The sequence below is a fragment of the Rattus norvegicus genome, chromosome 8, assembly GCF_021556685.1.
Source record: "Rattus norvegicus strain SHRSP/BbbUtx chromosome 8, alternate assembly SHRSP_T2T, whole genome shotgun sequence".
Taxonomy (NCBI): domain Eukaryota; kingdom Metazoa; phylum Chordata; class Mammalia; order Rodentia; family Muridae; genus Rattus; species Rattus norvegicus.
The window spans coordinates 47622501-47635243 of NC_141541.1; the positions used below are offsets into that span (position 1 = coordinate 47622501).

At 38.4% G+C, this 12743-nt stretch overlaps 1 protein-coding gene and 1 pseudogene across 1 annotated transcript; both read left to right on the forward strand.

Annotated features, from left to right (window-relative positions):
* Olr1310-ps (olfactory receptor pseudogene 1310) lies at positions 7685 to 7880 on the forward strand (annotated as a pseudogene).
* Or10d4c (olfactory receptor family 10 subfamily D member 4C) lies at positions 11590 to 12534 on the forward strand. Its single transcript, NM_001000467.1, has one exon. The coding sequence runs from the start codon at positions 11590 to 11592 to the stop codon at positions 12532 to 12534; it is 945 nt and encodes a 314-aa protein (NP_001000467.1).
* Positions 12535 to 12743: the final 209 nt, after the last annotated feature.

A 12743-nucleotide genomic window follows, 5' to 3' on the forward strand; every position in this document is an offset into this window, starting at 1 on the left:
GACACACACACACACACACACATCCCTACCACCAACATCAAAATAACAGGAATTAAAAATCATTGGTAATTAATATGTCTTAATATTATTAAACTCAAAACCCGAATAAAAGATGCAGGCTAACAAAATGAATGCATAAACAGAACCTATCACTTTGTTCTGAGGTATACAGGAAACACATCTCAGCAACACAGACAGATAAGTCCTCAGAGGGCAGGGCTGCTAAGAGGTTTTCCAAACAAACAGACCCAAGAAACAAGCTGGAGTAGCCATTCTAATATCCAATAAAATAGGCTTTCAACCTAAAGTAATCAAAAGAGATAGGGATGATTACTTCATAGTCATCAAAGGAACAATCCACCAAGAGGACATCTCAATTCTGAACATCTATGCCTTAAAAGCATTTGTAGTCATACTTATAAAGGAGCCAATACTAAAGCTTAAATCACACATCGAACCCCACACATTAATAGTGGGAGATTTAAACATCCCACTCTCATCAATGGACAGTCAGCAAGAAATAAATTAAACAGAAATAACGAAGCCAGCAGATGTTATGACTCAAATGGGCCTAATAGATATCTATAGAACCTTTCACCCAAATGCAAAAGAATATAACATTCCCCTCAGCACCTCATAGGAGTTTTCCAAAATTGAGCATAAAATCAATCTCAAAGCAAGCTACAACAGATACAAGAAGATTGAAATAGCCTCTTGAGTTCTATCAAATCACCATGGATTAAAGCTGGATTTCAACAACAGTGTCAAGAGCTGGCCCAAGCACTGGTTCTCTCTGGAAGGCAGGTGAGGGGGTTGAACATCAGAAGCAGGCAAAACTTGCTTTTGTGAGTATAAAAGTTGTTTATTTTTAAATGACATTTACCCATCTTGACCCTAAGTTATTCTGAAGCCAGAAGCTGCAGGCCTCTGGTGATTAATACTCTACTGTTAACCAATGGGGGATTAGCCCCCCACCCCTACCCCACTGCAGGTTCTTCCTGGCCTGAGCCCTTTGGCTTGGAGTTCACTGACTCCTTGCCAGCTAAAGAAAATCACAGAAAGAAACAAAAACTTTGAGAAAAGATTCTACAGTCTAACATTTGTTGCTTAGAGAAAGAAAAAGAGGGAACTAACTTTCTATTGGTCTTAAGAAAAACCGAACTCAACTACTGTCGTTATCATTGTTCTCAGTACTTATACTTTTTCAGGATGAATGATCACATGGTATTACAAACATCTTTTTTCTCAAAAGTTCACAAATCCAAACATAAATTCAAATCATATATTGAATGAAGTATCAACAAAGATTTTTTGTGTTTCCATTAAGACTAGTTTTCAAACTAAACATTTATTGTCTGCCACTGTCTTCACAGTTTCATTAATAGTCACAAACTATAATTCTTTGACTAAGTTAACATAGTATGTCAAGAGCTATATCATTTTCCTAGTGTCTAATTACTATTGACGCTCTGTATAGATAAACATAGTCAATATTTGTTTACTGCTTTTGCTTCTATAATAAATCATTTATTCCCTTTTATAACTTTTAAATAATGTATAGTTGTTTTTATTCTAATTGGGTCTCCCAAATTAGTTTGCATGAGAAGGTCTGCATGTAGCTTCTGGGAAACTGCCCCCAAATAATTCTAATTGGTAGATAAAGATGCAATCAGCCAATAGCTGGGGAGAAGAGAAAGGCGGGGTTTCAGGATCAAGGGCTTATGGTGCAAGGAAGAAGGAAGGAAGATATACACCATGCCTTAGGAGAGGTTGGACGAGAGGAGGAGAGGGGAGATGCCATGTCTAAGGGTGGACAGGAGAGAGAAGCAAAGCTCCCATGGAAGAGGACCAAGAGCATGGGCCCAGAGTTTAGAGCAGCCAAGATAGAATATAGAAATTAATATTAACTCAGAATTATTGGTGGGAGTCTGATTCTAACAAGGTTAGACTGCTGTTCTAAGACGTATATGACAAGAACATCAAGTCCCTGAGATAAGATTGAGGAATATATCCAAATATGGAAAGATTCCCCATGCTCAGGGATCAGTAGGATTAAAATAGTGAAAATGGCCATCTTATCAAAAATCAATCTACAAACTCAATGCAATTCCCTTCAAAATCCCAACACAATTCTTACAGATCTTGAAAGAACAATTCTCAACTTCATACAGAAAAACAAACAAACAAACAAACAAACAAACAAACAAACCCACAGGATAGCTAAAACAATCTTGAACCATAAGAGAATTTCTGCAGGTATCACCACCCCTGACTTTAAGTTGTACTATAGGGCAGTAGTAGTAATAATAATAATAATAATAATAATAATAATAATAATAATAATAATAACAAACCACATGGTTTTGGTATAGAAACGGACATGTTGATCAAGGAATAGAATCAATATCTCATGAACACAGTAACACATCTATGGACAATTGTTTTTGACAAGTGTCTAAAACCACACAATGGAAAAGGGAGATCATCTTCAATAAATGGTGTTTGTCTAACTGGGTGCCTGCACATAGAGAAATGCACATAGATCCAAATCTGTCAACATACGTGAAACTCAATTCCAAGTGGATAAAAACCTCCACATTAAAGCAGATACACTAAATCTAATACATCATCAAGTAGGAAATAACATGGAACTCATAGGTACAGGAGACAATTTTCTGAATAGAATAACTGTGGCTCAGGGAATAAGATAAAAAAATTAATAAATGGGACCTCATGGAACTGAAAAACTTCTATAAGCAAAATCACATCATTAATAAGACAAAACAATTTTAGATTTTTAACAGAAAAACTACCTGTTGTTTCATCTTATTTTGGTTTGAACTTTACTACCTTTCCTTATTTTTTTAAAAATACTTTTATTTTCTTGGATATTTTATGTATTTACATTTACATTCCCCCTCTCCCTGCTTCTAGGAGGATGCACCCAGTCCCACCCACCCCGACCTCAACATCCTGGCATTACCCTACATTGGAGAAACAAGCCTTCACAGGACAAGGGCTTTTCCTCCTATTGATGCTGGACAATGCCATTCTTTGCTACATTTGTGGCTGGAGTCATGGGTCCTTCCATGTGTACTCACTGGTTGCTGGTTTGGTCCCTGGGAGCTCTGGTGGGGTCTGATTGGTTGATATTGTCGTTCTTCCTATGGTGTTGAAAACCCCTTCAGCTCCTTCAGTCTTTTTTCTAACTCCTCCATTGTGGTCCCCCTGTTCAGTCCAACGGTGAGTTGCAACAATCCTTATCTTTATCAGGAGGGCTCTGCAAAGCCTCTCAGGAGACATCCATATCTGGCTCCTGTCAGCAAGCCCTTCTTGGCATCAACAGTAGTGACTGGGTTTGGTGGCAGCATATAGGATGGATCCCCAGGTGGGGCAGTCTCTGGATGACTTTTTCTTCAGCCTGTGATCCACTCTTTCTGTATTTCTTCCCTGTATTTCTTCCTGTGAGTATTTTGTTCTCCATTCTAAGAAGGAATGAAGCATCCATATTTTGGTCTTCCTTCTTCTTGGTCTTCATGTGATCTGGTTTGGAAAGTGGATTATAAAATGGTTATTTAATTCTGAATGAATAAGGGAATGTTATATTTTTACTAACAACAGAAAAAGATTAAAGGAATTGAATTCATTACCATTAATAAGTAAATTGATGTCATAATATACAAAAGTAGAAGTGATATTTCTAATTACTATTTCTAGCTCAACTCTCTAGGAAGGCTTCTAAGTTAGAAAAATGTAGAATAAATACTTTTTGATATCACAATATATTTAACAAATTACCATCAACATAAATGTACATTTTTAGTGAATTAAATGCTACCTTTGCAGTTCAAAAAAAAAAAAAAGACAAAGCAACAGCCTACAGTTTGGGAGAAGATCTTATATCTGACAGAGAGTTAGTTAATATCTAAAATGTAAGAAGATAGGCACCAACAAGCCAAATAATCCATTTAAAAATTGGGGTTCAGTGATAAACAAAGAATTTTCATCCAAGGAATTTCTCTTTTTTGTTTCAGTATTTTGTTTTTCTTTTCTTTTTTAAAATTTATCCTTTAATCTTTTTTTACTGTCCAGATTTTATCCCCCTCCCTGTTTACCCTCTGACTGTTCCACATCCCATACCTCCCCTTGTCTCTAAGAGAATGTCCCCCATACTCCCACCCAACCCTACCTCCCCACTCACTAGGACCCCAAGTCTCAAGGGTTAGGTGCATCGTCTCTGACTGAGTCCAGAATGGCAGTCTTCTGCTGTATATGTATTGGGGACCTCATGTCAGCTGGTATATACTGCCTGTTTGGTGGCAAAGTGTCTGAGAGTTTCAGGGAGTCCAGGTTGGTTTAGACTGCTGATCTTCATCTAGGATCACCTTCTTCCTCATCAAAGGAATTTCTAGTGACTAAGAAGCACTTACCAGAACGTTCAATGTCCTTAGTTATCACAGAAATGCAAGCCAAAATGACTCAGATTCCTCCTTCCATCTGACAGAATGGCTAAAGACTCAAAAGACAGCATTTTCTGCTGAGGATGAGGAGCAAGGGGAACACTCCTCTATTGCTGACAGGGATGCAAACTTGCACAACCACTCTGGAAATCAATCTGTCAGTTTCTCAGAAAGATGGAAATAGGTCTATCTCAAGACCCAGATATAACCCAAAGACGCCCCATTATACTACAGGGATCTTTGCTCAACTATGTTCATAGCAGCTTTCTTCATAATAACCACAAACTGGAAACAACATAGATGCCCCTCAACCGAACTGAGGAATGGATAACAAAAATATACATCTATACAATGGCATACTAATTGGCTATTAAAAGCCTAAGGCTTTATTCTTTCAACTCTTCAGTCAGATGCTGTAGAACATTTAAATTTAGCAGGAAGTCGGAAGAAGGACTGTTGGTTAAGCTCCTCTGTACACATGATCCCCAAGTTTTCCCCTTAGGAAACACAATGTTCCACGAGTAAATGTAAATAGAATGTCAAATGTCATTTTCCCAGAAAGCTGAAATGCATAAAATATGTACCAGCCATTCTCGAGTTTACATTAAAGAATAAATAACTGGCTACGAGAAAAGGCTCTCAGACCAGCAGAGCAAGCTGCTTACTGGCCTGTCTGGGAGCTCTGCAATTCAGCTTCTATGAGTTATCATCCAGGCTAGGGTGGGTTTTTCTGTGATGCAGCTGCCTTTAAGTGATCCACATTTCTGTTAGTGACTGCTCATCCACCCCACTGTTAATAATCCCTATCAACTCACTGGATTGGAAAGTTTGCCTTCAGTTATCTACTAGACTGGTTTTGTTTGAGACTAACATCTCTCTATGGCCTTCAGGAGCCATAAACTGTTCAGTAGTCTCCATGCAGGGAAGAGACATTTGCTTTGTCCTCACGCCATCTGTAAACACAACAGACTTGGAGGTTTTTCTATACCTACATAGGAGTGAGGCAAACTGGCTTTCTTGGCCACACTATTCTGCTTTCAAATAATATTTGAAAAGACTCCATTTAACTCTTCTATGTATCCTCTTTCTCAGAGGTGTTGAGCTTTCCTTTAAGACATTTAGAAAGTGAGAAATAAGGAAGAGGTGATCAGAGTTCCACAGTCATATGTACTGTGTGTGACACTGGCTTGTGCCTTCAGCTTCCTCAATTTCAATTTCATCCCTTTCTGTTCTGTGTAACAATGCTTTATTCATGAGAATACTGGGAGGAGTTGGTGATATCTATTAATCTACAAGGGAGTAATTATAAGGAGGGCTTACATATCTATAGTGCTTTGGAGGGAATATTTTATATACAGTCCAACCATTCCCAGGTATATTACTAAACCATTGACGGTCTGAAAATATTAAGCACTTAGTAAATGCCTTCACTATCAAAATTTTTATTGACAGCAAAATTAATTCACAGCATTAAGTAACTATGATGTTCAAAGAACTAATCTCTTCCTTTAGAGATATAAGCACCCAAAATTATCCTGAGAAAAAAATATGGATATGGGCTAACTAAACAGCTCAGAAAACAGTGTGATCTGAGTATTCAACTGAAAGTAATGCTACCTAGTTGAGTATTGTAGAAGATTTAATTATTTTATCATTAACAAATATTTTAAGAACTAACTAGTCAACCTCGCCTCAACCACACCTGTAAACATGGGGAAAATTACTGGGAGGAATTTTTAACTAAACACCCAGACATTTGACTACAGTTAAAGGAGGCACAAGCTGGGATTTTGTCTAAATTAAAATGAGCTATTTCAAATGATAAGGGACCTTTCTGTCTTGGGTATATCATCATTTCATTCTCTGGACAGTACATGTTTGCCTCAAACAGTATTCTCTGTTCTCTATAGCATTTAATTGTTTTCTTTATTATTTATCAATATATAAATATGCATGTAGAGGGCTTGTGTGCGATGTCAGATTATATGTAAAGAATCAACAAAACATCCGATTACACAAAAGACCAGTAGCCATATTTTCATTGTCTATCTTAAGCTCAGGATACATTACTATAGTTTAATCAACACCAAGTTTTAGTACATCAGGTTAGAAAGAAATAAATGGAGAATTAACTGTTTCTACAAAGGGAAAGGGTAATTATGATTAGGAGAATTATGTGTGGACACAAATAAACAAATCAGACTACATTTTTAAAAATAGTTGTTCAGGAATGCAGGAATAAAAATGAGGGCTCCGAGTAATCTGCAGAAACCAGTGTAGTAGAGGCTCTTTATTAGACTAACCTGATGGGACCAATAAAGTCCTTGACTTTTTTCCTTTAATGTGCTATGTATGGAATGCACAATGAGAATCATAATTCAATTCTCATTATTATAAACTTTCTCTAGCCTCTTCAACAAATATCCTGTGTGTACATCCAGCAAGTGAAAATCAACAGAACAGAGTACCAAATGAAGTAAAAATATCTGATTCCCGTAGGATGTCTTCAACCTGACATCTTGATTTTTTTTTTCAGAGCTGGGGACCGAACCCAGGGCCTTACGCTTGCTAGGCAAGCGCTCTAACACTGAACTAAATCCCCAACCCCTGCATCTTGATTTTTTTAACTTTTCAGTTTACCTGCTTTGGGTCAAATCATATCCATGTCATCGTCATCGTCGTCTTCGTCGTCGTCGTCGTTGTCGTCATTATCATCATCATCATCATCATCATCATCATCATCATCAACAACAACAACAACATTATTATTACTATTTTATTAATATTTTTACATTTTTTTACAATTTCCCCTCCCAGTCTATCCTCATCTCATGACAGTTCCTCATCTCATTCTTCCTCCCCTGGCTTCAAGAAAAAGTCCCCATCTCTTAACCCATTCCCTGGGGCCTCAAGTCTCTCAAGGTTTAGGTGCATCTTCTTTCATTGAGGCTAGACCAGGCCACCCTCTGCTGTATCGGGGGTCTCATATCAGCTAGTGTGTATGTTGCCTGGTTGGTGGCTCAGTGTTTGAGAGATCTCCAGGGGCCAGGTCAGTTGAGACTGCTGATCTTCCTATGGGGTTCCAGTTCTCCTCAACTTCTTCCAGACTCTCCCTAATTCAACCAGAAGAATCTCTGGCTTCTGTCCATTGGTTGGGTATAAGTATTTGAATCTGACTCTTTCACCTGTTTGTTCAGCCCCTCGCAGGGCAGCCATGCTAGGATTCTGTCTACAATCTTGCAAAGTTACATCTGGCTTGTGTTGATAGCTGACTGATGCAGGTGGGTTCCATCAATATTGAGTTTCTGGCTCTGATGCTTCTCAGTTTTTGTCTCTTATGCACACATCGGGATTGACATTCTGAGAATCTATTCATCAGAGTCCAGGCAAAAATCACTCTCTGCCTGCTGTACCCACCTTATGTCTTGCCATCATTTGTTTTCCAATCCTTCACTGTGCTGTCATCTCAACTCTGCAATTTATTAGTCTCTGGAGTAAAACTTTTTGGGGAAGAATGGCCTTTGCACTCCCCATGAATGTTTCTAGGATGCCAAGGGAGCTTTAGGAATTTCATTTGAGCACCCCCGATTTGCTCAATGTCTCTTTGCTGGCCATATCCAGGAGGAAGAGCTGCTCTGGTAGGTATCATAGTGCCTTCTTCATGAAGTACCCAGATATCACTAACTCCATTGTCAGGTAGCCCAAAGGATCATTTCCCAGTTTTTGCCTCAATTTTTGAAGTTGTCTGTCACTTGAGTCTCTGGATATTTCTATTGCTCACCCAGAATTTCCTGGGTAAAGTTTAGGAAAGAGTTCCTAATGATTCAAGATGACATATGGGGCATCATTCTAAAGATGTGTCCACATGTACTGGCACACCAGAAAGGAAAGAACTAGCATGGGAAATGTTAAGATTCGATATCTTTATTTCATTCTGTCTAGGGACTGTATCCCATTAGAGATCAAAATTGAATATCTTTCCACGGAGTGTTAACTTTCTACTGTCAGTTGTGAATGAGAACAGATAGATTGTGGTGAAACTCACATGCTATCTCACCCACGCCAAAGGCAGTAAAGATGATGCCAACCTCATCAACACTGATATAGTTCCTGGCTGAGATGCAGGTTGTTTTTTTTTTCCAAGATATTTCCAAGTATATTGGATCTCTCCAGGATTATCTGATTAAAATAGAATACCAGTTTATGTTCCTGGGATTAGACACGATCTTTTCTATGCTCCTTGTATAATGGTCATGCACTTAGTCATAACAATGTCACCCATGTACTGGTCATAGATTTCCATCATAATCTACCAAGTTCTCAGGTTATAGATGCAATTCCAAGAAGTCACAGCAGCTCCCACACCTGCATCTTCCTTGGCACTGATGTTGTCTTCATAAGCACTTCCCTTGTATAGCCAAGCAGTTCACACATCTTACTATTTACGGCAAAACCGTCCTACCTCTTCCTGGAAATATACTAATTATCATTTGTTAGTATGTTGAGCTGTTTCTCTCACCAAACATTGTTGTCATACTTCTAACAAAACTGAAAATGAAAATTATTTCCTTTTTCAAAGAGTAGATTAATAGGAGCAAGTAGCAGGTATGTTTATTGTTACACAGAAATTTCATGGAATTATTTTCATCTATGGTTTTTGAATTTTGCGCTTATCCTACCCCTAAGATCTGGGAACTAAATAAATACCTTACTTTTTACAACATACCCAACCCCTGGAATTTTGTTATGGCAATGAAAAATAGAAAAAAATTACCTTCAAATTATGATTGATCCCTTATTTTGAGACCTGTATACTAAATTTCCCAGGTTGAACTTGAATATCATCTATCACTCTGGCAGATTTGTTATACAACTGGATAAGATTAAATTTGTGATCCTTCTTCTAAGAAACTGAAGACACAGGCTCTGTAAGCCCCAGCTACTAGATTCCCTGAGCTCCTTTTCCTCATTCACAGCATCCATGCCAATGCCCCAGCTAGGAAACTGCTGTAACTTTCCCCAGTATATCGTCTCTATTGATTCCACGATCCCAGCTAAGAGAATATTTTCTGAGACAGCATTTCTCCCACCTCCAGAGAACCCTGCCTCAGCACATAGGTCAGTATGTGACAAATAGGATTTCAGAATTACCAGGTTTTATAATATTTAATAACGGGTTAGGTATCCAAGACGTATGCTTGAGGTTTCAAGTGAAGAGTTTTGAATAGGTTAGTCCCTAAAAGTGTTCACTAAAGATACGGAAATAACCTCCTCTACCACAACACAATTAAACAAAGGAGTTAATGAGATGCTTTCTTAATAATACTCATTCCTCTTGGGATTAATACCCAGAGGAAGATCACAATTATTTAAAATCTCCTATGTTGCAACTTGTTGCAGGTCCTGGAACCAAACAGGGAATTGCTACCAGGGAGTTGAAGCACACTTAGACACATGCCATTCCACTGAAAAGTGATGCAAAGGAGGAAGAATTCTCAGTTCCTACTTATATATTAGATAGTGGGTCTCCTCAGATCTGCTGGAGGGAAAAAGGAAGACAACATTCACTAGTGCCATCATCTTCTCCTTCTGTTGTCTTAGTAAGTACCCAGATGTGTCCTTAACCTTTATCTGAGTGTTCAGTCTTTCAGTCACTAATGGCATACTATGGAAGGGTGTGGGTAGAGATTTAGGCAACAAACTTTAAGAAACAGCCTAGCATTTAAAGAGTGCACCGTATTAAACACTAAAACAAACACCAAAATATATAGGAAAATTTCAAAAATAGTAACTAGAAATGGTCATAATCAAGAATAGACATGTTAATAGCTGTTACATGTGACACATTCTTATATTTACATAGGAACCTAAAAAACTGGATACAATCTTTCTTTGGTATGTGCAGTTACACTTCATATTTTTGAGTGCATTTGATTTTATTGTGTAAAATCTGGTGTTTACACTGGTGTTCTTTACATCCATTTATTTAATAAAGTACTTAGGAAGTTGCCATTTTTGAACTTCTACACATCCTTCATTTACCTCCTGAGACATGTGTGACAAATTTCCTTTAAAAATTTAACACAAAGCAAAATACAAACAGTGATGTTTAGGGCTCTCTCTCTTCCTGTCTCTCTGTCTCCCTCTCTGTATGTCTCTCTCTCTCTCTCTCTCTCTCTCTCTCTCTCTCTCTCTCTCTCTCTCTCTCTCTCCTGCTCTCCCTCCCTCCCTGTGTATGTGTGTTCATTTGTGTATATGTGAGATGTATAGTACGTATTTCAGAAGGAAAGCTAATTACAATAGGCAAACACTTCTAGCCTATAAGAAGTGCTTGCAGAGCCTTCTGTCACTGTTATTCTCAGTTTTCCTTCATACAAACCACAGGATAATCCCATGTGCAAACACAAATCCTCTTTTTTTCAAAAGAGGAGAGATCACATGTTCATGCAACCGAATAAAAAAATTTAGGGTAATTATTCAATTCCAGTTTCAGTGAGGTTCAAAAATCACTTTACTTAAAATTGCAAAGTATATCCTTTGCTCTGGTAATTTTGTTCTGAATACTGTAGTTTCTTATTCTCATTAGCTCCAGTACTAGAAGCTGTTTAATAATGTGATTGGAAAAATAATTGACTAAGTTTGTTCATGGACAATTTCACACCTGTGTATCATGTATCCTGCTTATGCTCACACCCAACTCTTCCCTATCCTTATCAAACCCCTGCCTGCCTCTTCCTCACTACTCATTTTTAGAATCTTTTTGTTCACTCTAGAACCACAATGGAACATCTAGAATGATGGAATCAGATCCGTTTTTATAAAGAAGGGAAGAGAGGATACTAACCTTGGAAGTTACTTTCTGGATGAGATTGTGAAGGACACCATCTGTAATTGCCCTTGGACATTATCTTCTGGGTAAGAATTTTAAGGAGCATCATCTCCAATTAGAAACAAAACTACATAAACACATTCCATTCTCAGGAAAGACAATTCTATTTAGAACATTTATCTGTAAACATTAGCATCTTTTATCTTTACCCCTATGATTTAAACTCTTCTAATCCACATAAAATAAATTTCACCAAGAATTTCTTTCCACAGGCTCCCTGGAGCTGATTCATCCATAAACATGACAAACCACACGATGGTGACAGAATTCACCTTGCTGGGCATCCCTGAGACAGAAGGCCTGGAGAATGTCCTGCTCTTCTTCTTTGCAACAATGTATGCCTGTGCCCTCCTAGGAAATTTTCTCATTCTTACTGCAATCACTACCTCCCCGCGACTGCACACTCCCATGTACTTTTTCTTGGGCAACCTCTCCATCTTCGACTTGTGTTTCTGTTCCACTACAGCTCCAAAGATGTTGTCATATCTCTCAGGATGGGGTGGAGGGATCTCTTTCAAGGGATGTGTTGTCCAACACTTCTTCTATCATTGTCTGGGTTGTACATTGTGCTTCCTATACACAGTGATGGCCTATGACCGCTTTGTTGCCATATGCTTCCCTTTGAGATACACAATCATCATGAACCACAGAGTATGCTGTGCCTTGGCCACAGGGACCTGGATGAGTGGCTGTATACATTCCACTATCCTAACTTCCCTCACTTTCCAGTTGCCTTACTGTGGCCCCAGTGAGGTGAGTTATTACTTCTGTGACATGCCTGCTGTTTTACTTCTGGCTTGTGAAGACTCCTCTCTAGCACAGAGGGTAGGTTTCACAAACGTTGGCCTTTTATCTCTCATTTGTTTCTTTCTCATTGTTGTGTCCTACACTCGAATTGGGATCTCCATCTCAAAAATCCGCTCAACAGAAGGCAGGCAGAGAGCGTTCTCCACCTGCAGTGCCCACCTCACAGCCATCATGTGTGTCTATGGACCAGTCATCATCATCTACCTGCAGCCCAACCCCAGCCCACAGCTTAGTGCAATTATTCAAATTTTGCACAATCTTGTGACACCCACCATCAACCCATTGATCTACAGCCTGAGGAATAAGGATGTGAAGGCAGCCCTGAGGCACGTATTTCTTAAGAAATGTCTCAGCCTGGAAGTAAATGAACATACCTAAGTGTTTTCTGAATAGTGTCTGATTCAGTTTAATTTGAGTCTATGACTTATTTCCCAGGACACATGGCATCTATAACTTCCAAGGCATATTAAATTGAAATGAACATCAGATTACCACTTCCTTCACCATTCAAAGATATGTATTTATTTTATATTTCTCTGTTTTTTTTGTGTGTGTGTTCCTTTTTTTCTACTTTTTTTATTTAGTCA